General features: G+C 42.4%; 1 protein-coding gene across 5 annotated transcripts in view; it reads right to left on the bottom strand.

Annotated features, from left to right (window-relative positions):
* The window catches only part of ARHGEF3 (Rho guanine nucleotide exchange factor 3), a 290,909-nt gene that overhangs the window by 56,319 nt on the left and 211,943 nt on the right, over window positions 1-22,647 (bottom strand). The window contains exon 1 of one of the 5 annotated variants that reach the window (XM_045530916.1): window positions 8,626-8,869. The exons of 3 other annotated variants lie outside the window; for them this stretch is intronic. In XM_045530916.1, coding sequence (XP_045386872.1) covers window positions 8,626-8,721 — 96 coding nt within the window. In that variant the 5' untranslated portion in view covers window positions 8,722-8,869. Of the gene's footprint in view, window positions 1-8,625; window positions 8,870-22,647 lie in introns of those variants that run through there. One more of the 5 variants, XM_045530918.1, reaches the window with a different exon arrangement.

Genomic DNA, 22,647 nt, shown 5'->3' with positions numbered 1-22,647 from the left:
TATTACCTCTGCTGCAAACATTAGGTCTGCAGAGTTCAGAAAGGCATCATTTTAAGATATGTCACCTACCCGTACAGAAGTTCATATCTATCTATTCTTTGTGGGCTTTTTGTTTACTTTAACACTGACCTCACATCAAATAAAAAGTTAGGCCTTGAAGTTGGATCTTTTGAAGTGTAGGCCAAGGGAAAGGCCCACTGGTCCACTAGCCCCCAGGCAAGGTCACTGCATGCAATGTTCTAACTTTAATGGGGTTCACTTTGAATATCCCCCAAATAGACAGTGTTGCTTCCTACCCTCCTCAGGAACATGACTGGCTTAAGTCAACACTGTGGCATGCCAAGAAGTCAATGCTGGGCAAGGAGGAACCAATATTTGGGCTCTTCCTCCTAATCTCTCCAAATTTCTGTTTCCTCAGTTGACAAACGAAGAGGACAGTCCTTGCCTAGCCCAGCTCCCACAGCTGGTACAAGGTTCAAAGGAGATAATGCACAGGAAAATAACTGACTGTTATCTGAACACAGGGTGGCACTGCTATGAAGTTAGTGAGCACAGTGAAAAAGGGAGGGGGTGTTCTGATTGTAAAGTCCCTTCCCCCACTTCTCTATATCCCATATGCCTACATATAGGTTTATATTTGTTACATTGTGTATGTAAGTATGCTCAGCTTTTTTCCTCTTTATTTTTTCCAGGAACACTAGGGTATTTTTGTTTGCTAGGGAGTAATGGCTGCAAATGGTACCACTGACCCCAGTGCCAGAAGCCATGGTCATGGATCTATTCCCTTAATACAGGACACAGAGGTTGCTGGCTTTTCTGGCTATTAGAAACAAATAGGAAAGGATGCTAGATTGGAATCAGACAATTGGACTTCAAGCTCTAGCTATGCCACTCCCAGCTGCGTAATCTTGGACAAATCATGAATCTCTCTGACCCTTGGTATCATCTTTAAGATGAGGATAATTATACTAAAGTGAGTCAAAGAATATAAAAGTGCCTTGAAACCTGTAAAATGCACAAATATAAAGCATGAATATTACTGTAAATAATGTCATTATGAATAACTTTGGACACACAGCTTTCCCTGCCCCAAGAGCTGGAATACTGGATCCAAAGATTTGAACCTTTTTTGTCTTTTAATATGCACAAAGACATGTGTTATTTTCCTGCAACATGCACAGCATTTGGTTTTACTATGTCTTTAAAATAGTTGCATTATCAATTAGGTATGAAATAGTGCCTTATTATTGTTTGTCTTTTTCATTTCTATAATTCTTATTAGAGTGAACATTTTAAATAATCTTTACTGTCATAAAGAGTTCTTGTGTTTGAACTGCCTAATAGTGTCTTTTGCCCATCTGTCAATGGATGTCTTAGGGTATTTTTACATCTGTATAAACTATGTAACAAAGATATTAATCTTGTCTGTCATCTTTATTTCAAAAATCTTTTTCAATGTATTAGTCTACTTCTCTTGTATAAGGAAGCACATTAAACATAAAAGAAATCTTATTCATACAGTATCATACAGTGTCTTTGGACTGATTAATATTCAAGATTTCTAGGCACGCTAAAGATGTCCAGAAGAAATAAGGACAGGAAAGAGATATAACAGTATGTCGCATTTGGAAAAGTTAGAGGAACAAGGAACATCTAGCCAAGCGAAGGAAAGCACCTGAGGGAAGAGAAAGAGGGAGAGTACACATGTGTGGAGTGGGAGAGATGGGGAGAAAGAGCAGTTTTCAAATATTTAAGGTGGTAACATGTAAGTATTACTGCATAATATGCAGCTCCAGAAAGTAATGTTACAATTAAGAAAGGATTTTTTTCATGATCTATACTAAACAAAGACGGAGTACAGTTGTCCTTCAAGATCCAAGGCGGTTTGGTTCCAGGATGCCTGCAGATACCAAAATCCACAGATGCTCAAGTCCCTGATATAAAATGGAATAGTATTTGTGTATATCCTATGTATATCCTGCTATCTTTAAATCATCTCTAGTTTACTTATAATACCTAATACAATGTAAATGCTATGTAAATAGCTGTTATGCTGTATTTTTTATTTGTATTATTATTATTGTATTGCTATTTTTTTTCTGAATATTTTCCATCTGTGGTTGGTTGAATCTATGGATGAGAAACAGGCAGATACAGAGGGCTGACTACATATGGCCTCAGAAGGTTACGAGCTTTCTGTCTCTGGAGGTGTTTAAGCAGAAATTGAATGGATCCAGTAGTGAATAAGAATTAGGCTACATATTCTCGACAGGCCTTTCCCACTCTGAGGTTCTCTGATGCAATGACCCCAGGTCATTTCCTGGAGGCTGGTTTTGTTTGTTTCATAAATCTCCGGGTTTTGCTACTCCTTTCCTCCTCATCTTAAGGGCCAGAAAGGGGAAAAAAAAAAAGTCTAATGAATTTACTGTTAAGGTTTCTGGTTCAGCTCCAATTAATTGAAGTTTACTAATAATCAGGGCTGCCTTCTCGCAAAAGGACACAATGGCCCAAGTACAGAAGGTCCAGGCACAAGTGTTTCTACACTTAAAAAGAACCACTCCTTTCCAAGGAAAGGTTCAGAAACCTGATTAACTTGTGACAAAGCCTCTTCTAAGCTAGTTACTGGTTGTCAATTTATAAAAAATGGAAGGCATTAGAAAGCACTGGGCCTTCACTCCTGACAGTCCACAAGCACAAGAATAAATGGCAATGCAATCACAGCAATTTCCTCATTTCATGTGTGACCTCTACCCATTACCAATGCTGGCAAATTATGGAAGGCAACCGCACATATACATCATAAATGAAGTAGCCCTTCCAGATACACACACATCATTAATAACAATTACATTTACACAGGGCTTTGCAAAATTAGGATATAATCAGTAATTTATTTTCATTCAGTAGTTATGAAACAGTGGCACTGATCCAGGATTTTACAGGCAATCACTGGGTGTCTTGGGAAAATGACACAATTTACAAATATCCAGATGGTAGTTAAGCTTTCCAGTTATTGGTTTATGTGGAAAGCTGGTAGTTAATGTAGATAAGCAAAATGACTAAGAGAAGAATTAACAGTGTCACCCCCATAGAACTGAGTATGTGGAATTCTGCCAAAGACCAGCTCCTTGAGCAACACAAAACGGAAATTACCCAAACCCTTCCAAATGGGGGCTTGCAAACCCTACTCCTGTGAATTGCAGCCATTCTATGAAGTGGGCTGTCAGAAATTGGCCTTTGAGCATCAGGCAATTTGCTCGGGCAGACAGGTTCATCCTTCACATGCTGTGTGGTGAGGAGACCAATAATTTAGTTATTCAGAGGCAATGTGATGTGGTTGGGAAAGTACAGACTTCAGTGTCAGACTGGGTTGTGAATCTCATCTCCTCCACCTAGTAGCTCAGCCATCCTGGGAAGGCCACTACCCTGCTCTGAGCCGTAGTCTCTTCTTATATAAAAGAGGGCAATATCATCAACCCCATAGGATTGTTGTGACGATTAAAGAAAAGGACTTACAGTAAATGTCCTAATGCACCACTGTGTGTAAAATAGCATTTACAAAATTAGGATGGTGATCATGATGTTTAAGACAATTTTAGAGATTTTTTTTTTGAGATGCAAAGATCTCAATGATAATATTTATTAAGCATTTACTAGGTGCCAGGAACCATGTTAAGCCGTAAACATCAATCATCTCATTTGACCCTCACTATGGTCCTAGATAGAGACATAACTATCATCATTTCCATTTTACCACTGAGGAAACTGAGGCTTGGAGAGGTTGCCTAAGGTCACCACTAAGCAGGTGGTGGAGATGGCACTGACTCTTATTTCTAAGTAGATGTCCTGAACAGTTTTTTTTTTTTTTTTTTGGAGACAGAGTCTCACTCTGTTGCCCAGGCTAGAGTGCCGTGGCATCAGCCTAGCTCACAGCAATCTCAAACTCCTGGGCTCAAGTGATCCTCCTGCCTCAGCCTCCCAAGTAGGTGGGATTACAGGCATGTGCCACCATGCCCAGCTAATTTCTTTCTATATATTTTTAGTTGTCCAGCTAATTTCTTTCTATTTTTTTTTAGTAGAGACGGGGTCTCACACTCTTGCTCAGGCTGGTCTCGAACTTCTGAGCTCAAACAATCCACCTGCCTCGGCCTCCTAGAGTGCTAGTATTACAGGAGTGAGCCACCGTGCCTAGCCTCTGAATAGTCTTAAACATACATGTGTAAAGTCAACATATTTTCCTCTAATAAACCTGTTCCTATTTCATATGCATCCTGGAGGTCCAAGAGCCTCAAGATACTTTTCCAACTGAACAGCCACAGAATGTTGGCTTATAACCAGATCCTACCAGCAAGTGATGGCCCTTCTGTGGGTAACTCTGTGTGGCTCCCCACCCAGGAAGATCTCTGAGATCACATGATTCATGGAGCTCATTTATTGAGTCATCTGAAGAAATCATAGGTTTCTAACTGTAATAACTCCATATGACTATTTCCATGTAGTTGTTCATATATACTGTCAATTCAATACTATATGTTACAGATTCCAAGAAATGTATAAATTACTGCAAACTGGTAACCCTTTAGCTCTCCAGCTGGTAGTCAAGGAGTACAGCCCAGGTGCATACAATTTTCAAATGCACACGTTGACTGATGGAGGCATAAATCATGGAAGGAGCATAGGGTTCACTTTGCCCTTTAGAGTTGAGGCTTAAAAAGTACCTTCTCAGTTACATAAGATGCTTAAGATTACATATTTAAAAAATAATATTTTAAGGCATTTTGCATGTCTGTTAAGTTTTGTATTTGTCCCACATTTTTCTCCCCACAGAGGTAAATACCATTAGATGCTACAAGGGATACTGATATTAAATACTGGACTGAGTCCATCGGGAAATGTGGCATTGGATCTTGGCTTAGCTGCTGATTTCCTATGTGGCTTTCTGCAATTCACCTCCCTTCAGTGTCTTTATTCATCAAGTGGAGAGAATAATGCATGCTTTATGTTAACCTTACAACATGGCTGGGGGTCTCAAGTGAGACACTAGACATGGTAGACTTAGAAAAGGAATAGAACTCTGTCATTTCTAGGTGCATGGCAAGTCAAAGTCAGAACCTATACTTTTGAGACCCAGGGAAGTATTCCACTATTGATGAGACAGGCATATAGTCTATGTGCTACAAAATTTTAGAACCAGAGAGACAAATGCAATGGCTACAAATACCACTAACTAAATCAGGCCTAATGCTGACCAACATCTAAGATGGTGAATCCTAAAACCAAAAGTAAGTTGTCTACCAAGTTGTCAGATATATTCTTAGAAATAACAGAAACACCTCTGTGTATTTTCATTAAAAATAAAATCAACCCAAAACTTTTAAAAGCTTCTCACCAGGCTCTAGCTTCCTAAACCAATGTGCCCAACTCACCTGATCCTTTTTCCTTTTCTTTTCTTTTTGAGACTACTTTCTTTAAAAGCAAACCTCACCATGGGAAAATAGTGATTTTTAACTTACAATCATTAGCTCTAACAATAATTCATTAGCTCTAACCGTTTTTCTTTTAGTGATTTGATCAGGTGTTAAGAGCACCTAACATGGCTAGAAAGACCTCCTGGCATGGGAAGTGAGCAACCAATAAATATGAAAACAGAGATAAATTGAGCAAAGCTACATGAACAATCGGAAGAAATAAACTTAATGATGCTCACGTCATACCATGTTTTTCTGTGGAAGTCTAGAGCTATGAATTAAGCTCTTTAAATTTCACTAGTAATGATTAGAGCCGGAAGGATCTAGCTGGTTACCGGTATTAAAATTAAACATTTGCAACCCAACTTATACACCCATGTCAAAAGAAATACCAGATTAAGAAGCAGTATTATATTAACAGACATGCACTATCAGACACGCAATATCATAATGCATGTAGAATATTTTCAGAAGCTTAAAATAGATCATTTAAAGAAAATAAAAATACTTTTTAAAAGTATTATCTTTTTCTTTTTTGCTTTCACTGGAAACTACCACTGAAATAAAAAAAAATTACACAGCACTTAAATCTTGAGTAGAAATTTCATTATTTTCTTTTAAGAGAATGTTTACTTTTGCATATTTTTCACTCAAATGTAGGGTATCAAATGCACATCAAGGACATTTGCCTGCTTTTCAGAAGCCTTTTCCTAAGTAGCCTTCCCTAGTACACTTGCTGCAAAGACAGGAACAAATGCAAGAAGGCACTTGCCAGTGCCATGCTGTGCACACTGTCCTAGCTACAGCCAATTCAGGAGGAAAGGCCATTCCATGTCCAAAGGGCACAGGTGTTCTGCTACAACTGCCTTTGAAGGTCAACGAGTCCCATTTTCCTGGAAAAGTCTTTGGATAGACTCATTTTTCTTTTTATTATAACCATATTCTTTCTACAAAAAAAATGATCAGTCTTAAAAAATACTTTCAGAGGAATTAATAGCCAATGCCTAGTTTATAAACAATTACATAATCATGTTTTTCAAAAGGCAGACAAATGAATGCTGTTTTCACTTACAAATACTGATGACACCTACTGGTAAAAATATGTATTTTTGTTAATTGCTTATAGAGAAGCTAGGCCTACAAAGGATTGGCTGTCTTTTGCACTGAAAATGAAAACTACCCTCTAAACTCACTTAGGTTTCTTATTCCAACTTTGCCTATCTCCATTATCAGGAAGCAATATGCCAGATCAATAAAGCTAAGAGACAGCTCTGCCTCAATGTGTATAAAGCATACTTTTATTCTGATTTAAACAGAAAAAAAAGAAGCCTCAATGGTGATACCTGAAACATATTTACCAACTATTCCCCAAAAGTATTCCTCCCCCATCCTTACTCTCACACCAGAACATCCCCATAAAAGAAAAATAAGTCATATTTTATAATCTGGATCCAGCTACCAAAGAAGAAAATATTTGACATTTGGTGATGTTTCTTTCATTATATTTATGATATACATATCAATATTCTACATAGAAGAGTAAAATAAAATTAAGCAGATAAGTTTTACTTCAGCCTTAAGTTAAATTATTCAAAAACACAGGACTAAGTGATAGCAAGAAGGGACTGGTTAGAGTACAGAGCTATTCTCACTGTTCTTTTCATCAGCCCATTTCAATTTGTTATTAAATTGGTTATACTATCCTTTCTTCCAAAAGGAGTCTGAGGGGGCACCAGCCACACTGCTTCTATATTCATTGAATTAGGAAGCTCCCATTGGAAAATCATTATATCCATTTCAAGGCCTGAACCACCTGAATTCTATGCAGGTGCTGTCCTTTCAAAACTTAAGAATCCAAATACTACTAGGGCCATCACACTTTCACAGTTGCTGGCAACAAAAACTCTTTGTGAAAATATTCAATTGCACTGAGGTGTCGGATGGGAGCAGGGAGGGAGAAGTTAGTTTGCACTCAGCTTACAGAAAGCTGAATACAACAACCGGAAACTGTTTGGAGTCCTGTCAGCTGGGAGCAGCTCTTGTTAGAGGCAATGAATCTCTCTGATGCTGTCCTCCTGAATATGCATAATTCAGCGAGCCAAGTGTATACAGCTGAGCATACCCAAGGGAGGCAGGTGGGTGGAACCCCCAAGAATGCTGTGACAAGGTCAGATGCACACCTGCCTCTAGACTTTCCCTGGTCACAGTGGTTATGCTAGCAGAATGAGGTGGAGGAGAGTGGAGACCTCCTAGAAACACATACGAGTGGCAATGATGAACTGGGTACTGTGAGTTCCACTACAGCTTGGCCAAAGCAAATCAGTGGTCTAGTGAAAGCAACTGTATTCCCTAAGACCCTTAAAGAAAGAGAGGGATGCTTTTTCCTCCAGCTGAAGCCAACCTTTAAGACCACTGAGCTATGTGCCAGAGAAATATCACACAGGAGGAAAAGGCAGACTAAACACTAGCTGGGAGGACTCCCTCACATTGCCCTCAAGGCACAGGAAAGTTCCCAGAAAAAGAAATGTTTCTAATGTTCCAAGGCCGCTTTCCATTGCTCTGAGGAGTTTAATTCATTTTCAGGATCCATATGGGAGACGCTCAAATTACTCTTTTAGCCCCAGCCTCTCAGCTGAATGACCCCCACTGGCCACAGGTGATAGAGGTTCTGTGTCCTCTCTTTGCTGCCAAACAGCTGCAAGACCACCTCTGACGGTGAGACTTCCACAGGGATCCCCAAGAACCTCCCTCTGCTCTCTCAAGCTAAGCAAGAGGAAACACTCGCTTAAAGGGGAGCTCTTCCCTGACTTCTGCGCCTGCTGATAGAGTAGGAGAAAGTCCCTCTGCCGGGTCTAGACAGAGTGTGGACAGTCGGAGAGCGCTGCAGGGCACTCGATGCGAGGCAGAGGCGAGGAGGTGGCTGCTCTCAGGCGGGCAGGAAGAGGGACAGATGAGGCAGCTCATGCTTGATCCACAGAGAAGAGGTAAGAGGGAGGCAGGGAGACACAAAGAGTGTGAGAGATGGAGACGGAGAAAGTGGCACACAGAGAGTGAGAGACGGTGACCTGGGGAGGGTGCCGAAAGAGCGAGAGCTGGAGGGAGACAGCGAGACAGGCAGAAGCACCCGAAGGGGACCAGGTGGAGGGAGGGGCCCTACCTCGGCGTCCTTGGCCGGACAGCTGGCCGGGGGGATCTCCAGGCTGCAGTTCGCCCTCTTGACCGTGAGGTAGAAGGGGTAATCCTTGGCCACCATGGCGGCTGCCGGGCCTGCCCTTTGGGATGTCACCGCTGACCCCAGGCGACTACAAAACTCCCAGGCGAAAGGGGGCCCCAGCTCCACTGTGCCGGGCGGTGGCAGCGACGCGGAGACAGCAGCCTTCTCGCCGAGCCGGCACCGACTCCGGCGCGTCCGCCGAAGGGGGCGGGGCCTCGGCCAGGCACGCCCGGCGCGGGGCGGGGCCCGGATCGGCACCGCCCCCCGCATCCCGGGAGCGCCCGGGTGTCCCCCCGCGGACGCCCCCTAGGGCACGGGCGCTGAGCGCGCTCCCGCGGCGGACCGTGACCTCTGTCTCCGCCGGCCCCTGTCCCCGCAGCCCCTCAAGGGAGATGCGATTGCGAGGCTGCCCGACCCTGTGAAAGCTCCTTTCGGGCTCCCTCGCTGCACTCTCGGGGTGGAAGGGGCGGCGGCTAGAGACGAGGCTGGGGCGAAGCCGTGCAGAGGGAAGGAGTCTCGGGAAAGCGAAAGCCCGCATTAGAAAGACGTGGTATTCTGTTTTGCCTTCTTCCCAGGCCAGTCTCCTCTGCGCGCTTTTTTTTTTTTTAATGAAGAACCCTGGAGTATAATCTACAAACAGTAAAATGCACACATTTTAAGCGTACCGTTTGTTGAGTTCTGACAAATGTAAACACCCACGTAACCACCTCCACAATCAGGATACAAAACATTTCCACCACCCCGGGGAAAGTTCCCTCTAGCCCTTTTCCCCTGCACCCACTTTGAAATATGACTAGAATGGTAAGAGCCTGCCTGCCACTCAGAATCTGGGCAATCTGACAGTGTCCTTCAGGTATAAAACCGTGCAGTGATGACCGGTTACTATGCCTTTCTGGATCCTTTCTGGAGAAACAATGACATTGTAAATGCCCAAAGAGGTGATTATAAGGTTGTTTGCAGCAGTCCTGTCTGAGCAGTTAAAAAAAAAAAAAAAGGAAGAAGCTGGAAACAATGGTCATCTCCATCAGCAGGGAGTGCTTAAATAAACTTTCCTCGCTATATAATACCATTCAGCAGCGGTCAAAAAGGAGATGGGAGGCGGAAAGAACACTGAGGTCAGGAGTTCGAGACCAGCCTGAGCAAGTGTGAGACCCCCGTCTCTACCAAAAATAGAAAAAGCCTGGCTTCCTGGCCTGCGCTTGTAGACCCAGCAATCTGAGGGCTGAGGCAGGAAGATCACTTGAGCCCAGGAGTTTGAGCTTGCAGTGAACTATGATGATCACTGCACTCTAGCCCAGGCCACAAAGCAAGACTCTGCCTCAAAGAAAGAAAGAAGAAAAAAAAAAGGAGATGGGTCCATGGGTGTGTAGGTGTGGCATGGAAAGATGACCAATGTATTACGTTCAGTTTAAAAATAATCACAGAGTAAGCACAGTACAATACTATTTGTGTTAAAAACATCTACAAAAGATACCATATATTTTCTATAGAGACATATTTGTAGGTAAATGACGCTAAACACTGTCTGGGAGAAACTGCACCAAACTTTTACCAGTTCACTTGTGGTTTAGGGGAGGCATCTGGGATTAAAGGATTAAAGACAGTGGATAAAGGGGACTTTAAATATATAGTTAATGTTTTAATATTTTACAGAAAAATATACTCGTGTATTACTTTGGAAACTAGAAATACGGTTTTTAATATTAAAATTATTATCTCAAATGTTATTTTGTAGGCTGCACTGTTGAATCTTTTTTCTCCTTATGTGAAAGTCATAGCCACATCAGGTGGTGGTCTGGGGACAACTGTCTTTTACTTTCACTTCTTGGGTATGCAGGAGGTAGGGGGAATGGTGATTTTTAGTTTTTGTTTCAGTGTTCTTTGCTTCCAGTTGAGGTCAGAACCTAGCAGTTGCTACTTTACAGGCAGGAAACCTCATAACACATATAGCGCTTTCTTCCCAGTATCAAACCTACACCCTGACACTAAATCTACCCACCTTTCTACCCAGCTACTGAAGACAAACTGCCTTTGGAAACAGGAAGAATCTGGCCCAGTTTAGCCAGCCTGCTAATTGCCACATGTGTAAAGGGGGCTCCTGAATGAATGGGGGTTCCAACCGAGATTAAAGAGAGTACCTGATTTTTCTCCCTCAAATATATAACCTGAAGTAACAGGAAGAGAAATGGCCAGAAAAGAGGTATGGGATGGGAAAGAGCAGCTCAGAGCTACTCATTTTCCTATTCATATTCCTGAACACAACCTTATCCTTTTAGCCTGAGCTGCACTCATGGGGAGCTCACACAAGTACCCCCTTCCCTCGAAAGCTTGACCAAGCTTGGTGGGGGAGTGAGGGTAACCCCATCTCCAAGAAGCCCCAGATTACCTATGCAGCCAAAAGCAGGGCCACAAGCCAGTGACATGCAGCCTCTGATAACTATGCAGCCAAAGCAGGACCAAGAGGCAGTGACAAGCTGGGGCTTGTCTGGCCACCAAGGATCTTCACTGAAGAACCCAGAGCCACTTCTTATTCTCTTCCTCTACCTGCTCTTCGGGCCCTCACAGACCCACCATCTCAACTAGAAGACTCTGGTCATCAATAGTCCATTTGGGGACAGGCTTTGATCCCCAGTGGAGCTTGCTAGGCCTTGTACTTTAGTTGGAAAATGGACTTACAGCACTTGATGAAGGAAAGAGTCACCTTGGCAAATTCTGACAGCCCTGGGACACGGCTGCTCACTGCAGTATCCTTAGAACCAAGCAAGGAGTCTGACATACCATAAGACCAGTGCAATAATAAATAAATAAACCCTAAGAAATGGAGGGGGCTTTAACTTCAAGTTTAAGTACAACTATTGCAGAGCAATGAATTGGTCAAAAAGAAGGCTGCCATATCCATTTTCTCTTAAAACATTTTTTTTGCCCTCTTTAAAAGGTGTTGGAACCATAAAAATCAATGAATATACAGGGCTACACCAACATATGTACAGCAAACTTATGTCTTTTTCACTATATGTGCTAGGCAAGGAGAGAGAGACAGACAGAGGCAGAAAGATTGCTAATGGCCTGTAACAATTTAAATAGTGCTGCAAAAAAACATAAGCTACAAAACGATTGTGAAAGATGGGAATCTGGAGTTCCCTTGGGTGGTCTGATTCTTCCAAGCTTCTCATAGCATGAATGTCTCCCCACCCTGAATAGGATTCTGGTGTTTAAAGACATATATTTTCAGTACAACAAAGCCTGTAAACTCAAGCCAGCAATTTTGGGTATATATAAGCCACGTATGTGGTCCTTGAGACATTTAAAGAATTTTCAAGGGTATTTTTTGACCCCATGCAATTTCCACCTAGTGCCCTGACTTCAGAACCTCCCCTATATGTAATGTACTTCACCTCCATTAACATATTTGGGGTTTGGGCAATCTGCCTGGGACTCTAACCAGGGGTGTCCATGATCAAAGACTTTGTCGGAAAACAGGCAGCCCTACAGGAGGGTTTCCAAGCACATCCTGAGGTTAGTGTCACAGTTGAGGGAAGCTGGTCTAGCCCCACAATGCCGCCAAGCTAAGTGGCCCCAGGAGCCTGGCACTCCCCATCCTGCCTGTGTGTATGTGTTTATGGGCTTAGGAACAACACTGCCCTAACAGGCAGCTTCACTCAAAGCAAAGGCACAAAGTGCCTTTCAGAACTCGCCTTCGGCACAACCCGTTATAATCCTATAAAACGCTTCACAGCCAGGCAGTATTCCTCGCAAGCCAGAAGCCTGGAGACTGGAATAAAGGAGCCTGTTCTGCATTTCCAGGAATCGTGCCAAGCACAGGGCCTGTGGTCTCGCCTGTGCCGAGTGGGGGTCGTTTGTGCGGATGGTAGAGTGGTGGGCCCCCACACACAAGCCCACGACTGGTTAGTACTTCCTTTTAGACTAGCAGACAACCAGGCGTGGCTGGGAGACTGTCTGTGGACTCCTCAAATCCCCACACCATGACTGTGAGTAGAGCAGGCCCAGTGTGAGGCTAACATTTCAGAAGCTAAAAGGAGCTGTGACAATCTTCTCGGCCAACAGGACAATGCTTTGTCCTGTCAGCGTTATACATAACATCAGGATTATTGTGTACCTTTTCTTCTCAAAGGCTTGTTCATTCATTCATCCATCCATTCATTCATCACATATATAATGAGTGCTTATTACAGGTCAGGTGCTCGATTAGCTACATTTTTCCTCCTCCTCTTCTCCACTCATTCCTGAACCTCTATGCCAGGCAGGTGTTTAATGTACACCTGCTCAAGGAATATGGTTGATTTTAAAATGTGGCCTTTCAACTGTAACCTCTGTGTTTACACTTGCAGGAGGAGCTCAAGTACCAGTAGCTGATCTCCCAAAGCCTAGCCTTCAAACATGTGTACCTCCACCTGCTTCCCTGGCATCTGGAGGGATGCCATCTTCTATCTCCTACTCTGACATGGTCATGTAGGTACATGCTGGGCACATGCATGTTCCAACACCTCTCCCCTCCCCTTCCATTTGGGGGATATTCTCAGTTAATGATCAAGCCCCCTCTCCTCTCTTCGACTTCAGTCTTGATGGGGAGGCAGGAGAGTGAAAAGCCTAAAGAAGTTCTGGCAGTGAATTCTGAGAGATCAGGACTGTGATTTACTGCCACACTGGTAGAAATGGCACGAACGAAGCACTGATCATCTCTAAAGTCACACCAGTGTTATTAGTATTACTCTCCCTTGCCTAAGGATATGTCCATTGGCTCCAGTCCGGATTTACTAATATGCATCCCTGGATATTCTAAAGCTGGAAGACTTAATTCTTGCATTCTCTTTATGATCTCATTTTCTGAAACAAGCCTGAAAAACTGTTTAAGTGATAGTCTCTCTTTCTCCCTATTGAGCTAATCCTGTGGATTATTAGCTATAATGCAAAAAATTAGCTATAAAAATTAGCGAGACTTTATTTTTTTTTAAAGAGTGAATAAATGTCTTCCCCTGATATAACACAAACAGGTGCATTTCCTAGCCTCTAGTGCATTAGAACAATGCCTCTCAACCAAGGGTGATTTTGACCCCCAGGGACATCTGGGGGAGGTGTCAAAAGGTCCATTAGATACATTTTTGATTGTTAGTGGATGGGGCCAGGTGCATTGGCATCTAGTGGCTACAGGCCGGGGATTCTGGTAACACTTATAATACACAGGACAGCCTTCCACACGAAGAATTAACAGGTCCAAAATGCCAATAGTGCCACTGTTGAGAAATCCTGCATTAAAGAGAAAGTAGAACTGAAATATGGCATTGGAGCCAAGAAATCTGTTGGTTTTAATCTCAAGGAGATTTTCACTTCAGACCTTGATCACTGGTTGGTGTCAATGTTGGCTTAGGCTTGGTGGAGCAAAGAGGAAACACTTGAATGCAAAGAAGCCCCACGTTGCCATGCCTCAAATCTTCCCAGTGCCCTAACCTGACCCTTAACTGAGTAACACACTCCATAAAACACAAAAAGGACAAAAGGACAAAGAGGAATATGGGAGTAGGGGGTCAGGGAACAGATGACTGTTTTAAACTGCTTCAGATACCAGAATATACCTCAAAAGACCAGTGAAAATTAGTTTCAGTGAAATATAATTAAGAAGAAACCAGGGAAGAGGGAAAATTTGTTCAAATCTTGTTCTTTCCCAGAACAACCTTTACCACCACATTTATTTGTTTAGGGGGGGGCATAAATGTAAACCCAGTGATTAAATTAAAACCTCAAAGGGTTTAATTTACCATCTTATTCATACATGGTATTTTTGGCTATATAGCATGTATGAACAAAAACCTGTCTCACTCAAGAATTTGCAGTAAGGATTCTGACTTCCAATTTGAACTTATGATTATTATCAGCTTTGTTTTTCTCATGGAATTAAACCAGCCCTTAGAACATTTTCTGTACACTACTAGAAGGTCTTTGAACTTTAGTCTTGTTTGTTTGAGAGTATTTTAGAGCCAAGCATTCAATCAATTTGTTATATTCCAAAATTATTTATTTCCCTAAGACTACAACTAATGTATTTATTTATGTGGGTTTTGTATACTAACCATTATATAGAGAAATTAGAACCTAAAATGTATAAATTCCAACTCTGGATAGTGGAGATGTTCTCTCTTCCATTGACTACAAATTCGGTAATCAAAGTACCTTATTTTATTGAATCTAAAATGCCATAGACTGTAATATGTGCTATTATGTTACATACTCCCCCCCAAAATATTGCCAATTAAATTATATCACATGATCAATTATAAGACCCTTGGCAATTCCAGAGAAGTTAAAATGTGAGGGAAAATGTGTATAACAATGAAATATGGCACTATTCATATCATCTGGCCTGAATTTGAACACCTATAAATTTATAGAAACATGACTTCTCAAAGTCAGGGACAACATTTCCAGAGACCACCTGCAGTAAAATTAACTGAGAAGCTTATCAAATCCATATCCCTGGGCCCTATTTGGATCCATTGAATTGGAATCTTTGGCAATAGACCCCAGAAATTTGTAAAACACCCTCAAGGAGTATTGTGTAAGTAGCATAGCGTTGTGAATTAGAATTATCAGCAAGCTCAATATTGAACCTGCTCCCCTCCCCTAGCCAGAAATACTCTGACCACAGATATTCAGGCCAGAGGTACCCAGGGATAATTAGCCCAATGGTTGTAGCATCAAAATCCAGAAGGGGCACAGGGAGCTGCTTATTGGTTCATCCAAACCAACATGCACTGAGGAACTCTTGTGTGCCAGGCTGCACACTATATATGGATGGGTGCATCAAGGATACAAATGAAAAACAGGCAAATCCACACTCCCAATAAACCATCAACTAAGCCACCCACTAGGAGATGTGTTCTGGCTCTTGGGACTTGATTTACAATCTGGTATCCAGGGTTCCATTGAAAAACATGCTTATCTTCATAGCCAGGGGACACAACTGCATTTAAGTTTTTAAAAAATTAGCTGTAGAGAATGGGAGGAGGGTAGTTGGCTTTAAATATGTACCAGAAAAAAGACCTGGGGCTAGGGCAGGGGGTGGGAGTTGTGTAGAAGGCCTTAATTAGAGAACAAGTTCAACCAGCAGAAACAGGTTCGGGGACTCCAGACAAGTATGTGTCTCATCTAATGGGAGTGGAAGTTGGCTGGTGTGAGCTAGGAGCAGGCCATTAGCTGAAAGTGTTCTGTGTGCTGTGGACATCAGATGGGTTTTCCAGAGAGGCTAGTGGGTGTGGGTTAACTCAGTGCTTTGGTGAAGTGGGAACTGAGTTAAGGAAACTTCTGCTTTAGTTGAATTTTTACATCTCACACCCCAAATGAAGCTCAGCAAACACAGTTCTCATGTGCCCAACTCCAACTAAACCGAAAGCCTTGGAAATAGAAGGCTGAACAGAAGCACTAGCCAACCACTCATTCCCCAGCTTTTATCATGGCATTATCATTAAGTTCTTCAACTCTGGCATAACAGGTACAACTGTCTGATGGCTTTGCCTGGCAATTTTTCTCATTCAAGGTCATCTGTGACCCCAGGCTAGAGCTACCCTTGCTTTGTGCCCCCACAGACCTGAGTACCTCTCTCTCCCCAATAGTCATCCTGATCGCATTGACTGATTTAATGTCTGTGTCCACTACCTGGCCGGAAGCCACAAGAGGACAGGGACCATATCTATCTTGCTCACCACAGCAGCTCCAGCTCCTTCTGTCACGCTGGCACATACCAGACACTGGGTCCATATTTCTTGAAATGAAAATTAAATTGAAATGGGGCTCTTCAGAGAGCATGTCATGGAGGAAGCAAATCCAGAGAAGATTTTTGCAAAGAGGAACGTGGCATATTTAGTTTCTGAGATGAGACCAAGAAGTCATACGCAGAGTACCATAGCTGGCTGTCAGAAATTTTGAAAGGTAGACATGAATCCCTCATGTTTAGCTTCTTGAAGAGTCCAAAACTCAAGGAAACCACTATAAGGCTGTTGGGGCCTCTCAGATACTATGAGAGCTTTCAATTCTCTCCAGCATTTTACACACACCCAACAATTTCCAATAAGCCCTGAACAAGACGGACTTGCTAGGAAGACTAAAACTCTGGTGGCAAAGGGATGTCAAGTAGCTTATTTTCAAAGACATCTTGCACATGCTCCCCTGACCTTTTCCTTCCCTCAAAGGTGCTTTCTTCCTTTCCCATCTTTAGGTTTTTGATTCCATGTTAAACTCTACAAATTTTTTTTTCTTCTCTACTTACCATGCTCATACCTAGTGCTATTTATATTAAAACTTTGTTCTCTTGAGGTGGGCCCCCAAGAGGGCTTACTTCTTAAGGGGGAGGGATAATGGGGAGGGGAAGTTTTGCAGGTATTTCTGTAAGATTACATATGATGCGAATCTGAAGTTCTCGGGCTGATGTGAAATTGTGGACTACAGAACTTTTTGTCCAAAGAAGCCAAAGGGAGAAGAAGGAAACTTCTCTGTTAGCTGTTTCACCCAAGGAGGGTCATGCTCTCCCCTCCTTGAGTCTTACAAGAGATGCTTTGAGAGCTCATTCTGGTTTAGAGACAGTACTTGGCCAAGAAAACTCATCTGTCAGTGAGTGGGAGGAAGGAAGGGAAGAAGGTAAGAGAGAATTAAAATTGTAAAGCCAACATCACATGGTTTCCTCCTTGAACTTTAATAACCCAGGGCTGCCTGCAGGCTCAGAAAAACCAAGTGTAATGGGTAGGTACAAGGATTGCTCTGGTGCCAGGAAAATGCAATAAGACATAACTTTTACAAGGTAGGCCATGAATAAATGCCCTACAGGAACAAAGCAGGATTTTAACATCTCCAGAGTTGGCAGCCAGATGCCTGAAATGTTGGCTTAGTGCATCCAAAACGCACAACAGATAGGACCACTTTCTTTAAGATGAAGTCATCTTCCAGGGGAAACAATAGCTGAGGAGGCTGGGGTTTTATGATTCAAGGGAGGAGGGGAATTCGATCTGTATTTTCTTTGCCACAGCACAATCCATTTTAATGCACGTTAGAGGTTTTCCACATATTAGGCGAATTTTCTAGAGTGTTTTAAAAGGAAAAACATTCTGCAGCCTGCCTCAGTTACTGAAAGAGGTATCTTTCTTCCCTGGTCCAGGAGGGATCCAATTCTATCCCATGGTGTTGTCAAAAAGATCTGAAACTACACCTCTTTATTCGGATCCTGCTGTTATGAAATGCAATTTGGGGTATCTTGTTACACTTTACCCCCAGAAGTGTTAAAGGAAGTGCCTGTCATCAAAATTCAAAAATAAATACGAAAACGATGCTGGCAGAGCTCTAAAACCGAAGAGATCAGCATTTTGCTTCAGTTTCCTGTTCATAAAACTTTATAAAAACAACCCACCCATTTTTAAAAAAAGCCTACAACAATAGCTCACTATTCTTTTCCTAAACGCTTGCCTCATGCCACTCTGAAATTAGGTGCCATCACGTTTCCTGAGTTATGGGCTCCAAACACCACATCCCTTTCCTCCCTCCCTCGCCCCCACCCCACCTGGCATCATTCCTGAATTTAGACGCTTCTCCGGTTTACGAGCTCAGCAGAGAGATGCCAACATTCTCCCTCCTACCTGTCCTGAGCAGCCAAGCATCTGTATCAGCTGGAAGCAGAAATAATTGAGCTTTCCTTCCCCTAAATTAAGTCTCACTTCCTAGAGGAACTTTTAATATGGAAGGTTAAGTTATAAAGTGAAGGGCTAAGAAACTAAAAAATAATTATAAATGCAGTGCCTCATGACATTAATTTTTGAAGAATAGATATTTTCCTCCCACCCTAGCTCTATAGCAAAATTTTCTCTGTGGAACATTCAACACTCCATCCTTCAGTTCCTGGAAGAACATAGAAGAGTACAAGCTCTAGAATGAGAACCCTGTATTCAAATACCAAGTTTTCACTTGCCAACTATATGACTTTGGACAATCTACTTAATGAAGCCAAACCCCAGTTTAATCACCTGTAAAATGGAGATAGGAGAGTTTCAAAGCTTTTTTTTTGAGACAGAGTCTCACTCTGTCACCTGGGCTAGAGTGCCATGGCATCATCATAGCTCACTGCAATCTCAAACTCCTGGGTTCAAGTGATCCTCCTGCCTCAGCCTCTGGAGTAGCTGGGACTATAGGCATGCGCCACTACATCCAGCCAATTCTTTCTTTCTTTCTCTTTTTTTTTTTTGTAGAGAGGGGGTCTTGCCCTAGCTCAGGCTGGTCTTGAACTCCTGGCCTCAAGCGATCCTCCCAGAGTTTCAAGGCTTTAATGAGAGAAAAACACATGAATAACTTAATGAGATAAAACACATGTCAGCATTCTAGGCATATAGTAGGCACATAATCCATACTATTATTAACCTTTCTAGTAAATAAATCATCCTGCTCCCTTTTTCTCAATGAATTAGAAAGGAAAAGATGGGTTTTGGAGACATTTTTCACCCTCCTTGCTTCTAAAGGGGTTAAGTCTTTAATTTAACCCTATGATTTCAAGTATTGATTTGACTGTTGAACATATATTAATATTAAAGAAGCAGGACGGTAAAGAGTGAATTATCTTAAATTAGAAGACATAAGATCCAATCCTGGCTCTACCACTAAATTTCCTGTGTGACCTTGGGCAGGTCAATTAACCTCTTCAAGGCACAGATTCTTGCACTGCAAAATGAGGTGATTTAAACCTAAATGCTTTTGCTTCTGTGATTCTATTATATAAAATAGCAAAGACTGAGAAGCATATGGAGTATTGTCTTGCTTTTATGCTATTTTATTTGGGGAAAGTTTTCAAATAAAAATGATAATATCACATACTGATGAAAGCACCCTTATCTAAATCAGCATGTTTGGTATAGACAGCCCACATTTTGGGTTGGTTCAGTATGGTAATATTTTAGAAGGGCTCATCAGAAAATTAAGCTCAATGTACTCATTTGTCAAGAAATGCATATGCTTAGAGATTCCTTTAATATCAAATGGCAAAGCAAACAAGAGGTTGAAACAGAGAAGATCAACTATGAGAAAAAAAAACACAGAAAATGGAGACTACAAATGGCCTAAAATACACCACTGTCACTTAAAAATAGGTACTTGGCTACATAGACCCTGCATTATCTATACAACAGCGTATGGTTCCTACTCTGCCTTCTTCCTACAGGCCTGCTGTGACTATGAGACTATCAGTTCTTTCAGGGGACCAACCTCGTGGATTTCCCCTAGTCATAACTTTCCTTCTGCCATTCAAGGGTGGGCTGCATGCATCCAAGTGGCAGGACTAGGCCTAATTCTGCTCTGGATGTAACACACAGTTGGCTGCTGGCATGTGATGCTGAGCACCACAGGCTCCTTAAGGCTGAGAGCTCTGTGTACCTCCCAGACAAATTCTGACCCCAAATATTTATGTTGATGTCACACATTTATAAAAATCAGAACTAAAAACAAAGACACCTTGTGGCAACTTCTAAAAAGAGACCCATAAATAACAAATGGAACTAGAATTACTCAATAAATCATAAGCTTCATTATTCTTTAACATCTGTTTCTCCTACTGGACTGTAAGCTCTGTAAGGGCAAGAACCATGACTCTTGTTCAGGGCTGCGTCCCCAGTGCAGAAAGAGGACTGGCAAGTGACAAGAGCTCTACAGATGATGCTGATAGCTGGTTAGGGGTTTGCTCTCTGTCAGGCACTGTTCTGTGACTTTAATGAAGGATCTCTTGTAATCTTTCCAACAATCCTATGAGGTGAGTACGTCTATAGTGGAAGAAACTCGGGCACAGGGAGTTCATGCAACTTGCCCAAAGTCACACAGCTAAGAAGTGGCACAGGTAGGGTTCAAATGCAAGTACTTTGCTTCTAGAACCTGAAGTTTCAATTATAAAGTAGAACATTAATAATTCTCAGGCCATTTATAAACCAGGTGTCCTGCTGCCAGAGCCTACCATGCCAAGGGTCAAGGTTTTGAGTCTATATGACATGATCGAATGAAAGTCAGAAGCCCTGGGTTCAAATCTAGCCCCGGACTCCCACACTGACTGGTCTAGTCCTGCAATCTCTTTCCTCCTAGTTTTCCATGCTGCTCAATCAGGAGGTTGGATGTTCACTCAGGTCCCCGTCAGTTGTAGACACCAAGCGCTAGAGTCACCCTGAACATCATCTTACCTCTAGACAACTGCCGTGCACACAGTATGCTCCTCCATCTTCCACAAGGGGGAATCACCAAAATACCTTCAACAGTCAAGCAAGTTACTCAACCTCTCAGAGCCTCAGTTTCCTAATCTGCAATTAGGATATAATAGCACCTACTTCAAAGGGTGGAGGTGAAGATTAGAAAGAAGCCTGGTAAAGGAGCTGATACCTAGTAATAATTTCATAAACAGTAGCTAGGTTTATGATGGTCCCAAACAGAGCCAGGAGATAAGTCTGGAGGAGGAAGGAATCTCTTCAAAGCCCCCAAACCAACCAATCAGTCGAAAAGGCATCTCTGAAACTCAGGTGTTTAAATAATTTCTAAGAGCAGACTACATGTCTGCCACATCCCCCAAGCAAAAATTGCATATCGAAGTCTTTTTAAAAAAAAATGGAATAACATGGGCAAGATTGAGTTAACTTTTGGTGGAACAACAACAAAAAAAAACCACTGTGATTTGGGGAGCTCACATCTGAGTGCTAAAAAGCCAGAAAATAATGTTAGGTGCCATTTGCCTTATGCCAGATCTGTGACATGTATTATCTTACTGAGTCCACACAACCTGCTGAAGAGGATGCTTGTCCTGTTTTATAGATGAGGGCATGCAGGCTCAGAAAAGTTAAGTGACTTGCTCAAGGTCACACAGCTACTAAACAGCCATGCCAGAACTTACACAGCTACTAAACAGCCATGCCAGAACTTACTCAGTCTGCCTGGAACACTGATGGTCTTAACCATGTAGCCACATTCCTCCCCAAGTGTAGGGTATCCTCGGCCCCAGAGAGCCCCATACCCATGGGGACAGCCATGTCCACAACATGGCCAAGAGGCTTGACAGGAAGGCCATGCGTGCAGACCCATGTGGCCTTGGGTTTTAGTCCCTGTTTACCCACAGATTCTGGCAGCTATGGACAAATCATTTAACCTTCCTGTACTCTGTTTTGATCAAACAGAATGTACTGGATTAAAGTTTTTCAATCCAAGTCTTGTGGAACATTAATCACTTACATTTTATACTCAGGAGGTCAGGGACAAAAGAAAAGCCCAGATACTGCGAGCTGACCCTCTGTCCTGGGAGCCAGGCTCAGGGAAGGAGTGGAACACATTTATTAGCAAACAGAACTGGGTGGCCCTCACTTCCCTTCCATCTCAAAAGTTCTGAAATTCCACTGAATTTCACATGACAGAGAGAGGAGAAAGGGGAAAAGAGGGACTTTAGGGAGTCCTGGGGGAATGTCAGGGGCTCACCCCAAAGCTGTTTTTTTGCACAGCAACCACAGCATACATACTTAGCTTGTAAGCTTATTTGGGGTGCCTCTAGGGTGGGGGAGCTGGTAGAGATAATGGAGAAGGAAGCTATTCATAAATTTTTCCTTTTGAAATGATCAGTATTGCACAGAGCAAGCACTCAATAGATGCCTATAGAATTGAAGTAAAAGGAAAACAGACCTGGATCAAATTGATAGAAGTTGAGCTGCTGCCAAAGATGTATGAATGTCAAAGATGCTAACAATTTCTTTCCTTTGTTCTCAGCCACCCACCCTGCCATAAGCCATTTTCAGTCTCAAGATCAATTCCTTTTCGTGCGAATGAGCATACCTCTTTCAGTGGGATAACCACAGGTAAACCTCCCCCTCACCGCCATCCCACACACTTGGAATCTGAACAAAGGTGAGCTGTCTGGAAGCTAAAGAATTCTTCTTGTTTTCATTTGCATCTTTGCCCAGGGTA

This window comes from Lemur catta, chromosome 18 (genome assembly GCF_020740605.2).
Source record: "Lemur catta isolate mLemCat1 chromosome 18, mLemCat1.pri, whole genome shotgun sequence".
Classification (NCBI taxonomy): Eukaryota; Metazoa; Chordata; class Mammalia; order Primates; family Lemuridae; genus Lemur; species Lemur catta.
The sequence above is the reverse complement of the archived record's forward strand: the minus strand, read 5'-3'. Positions and strand labels throughout refer to the sequence as shown.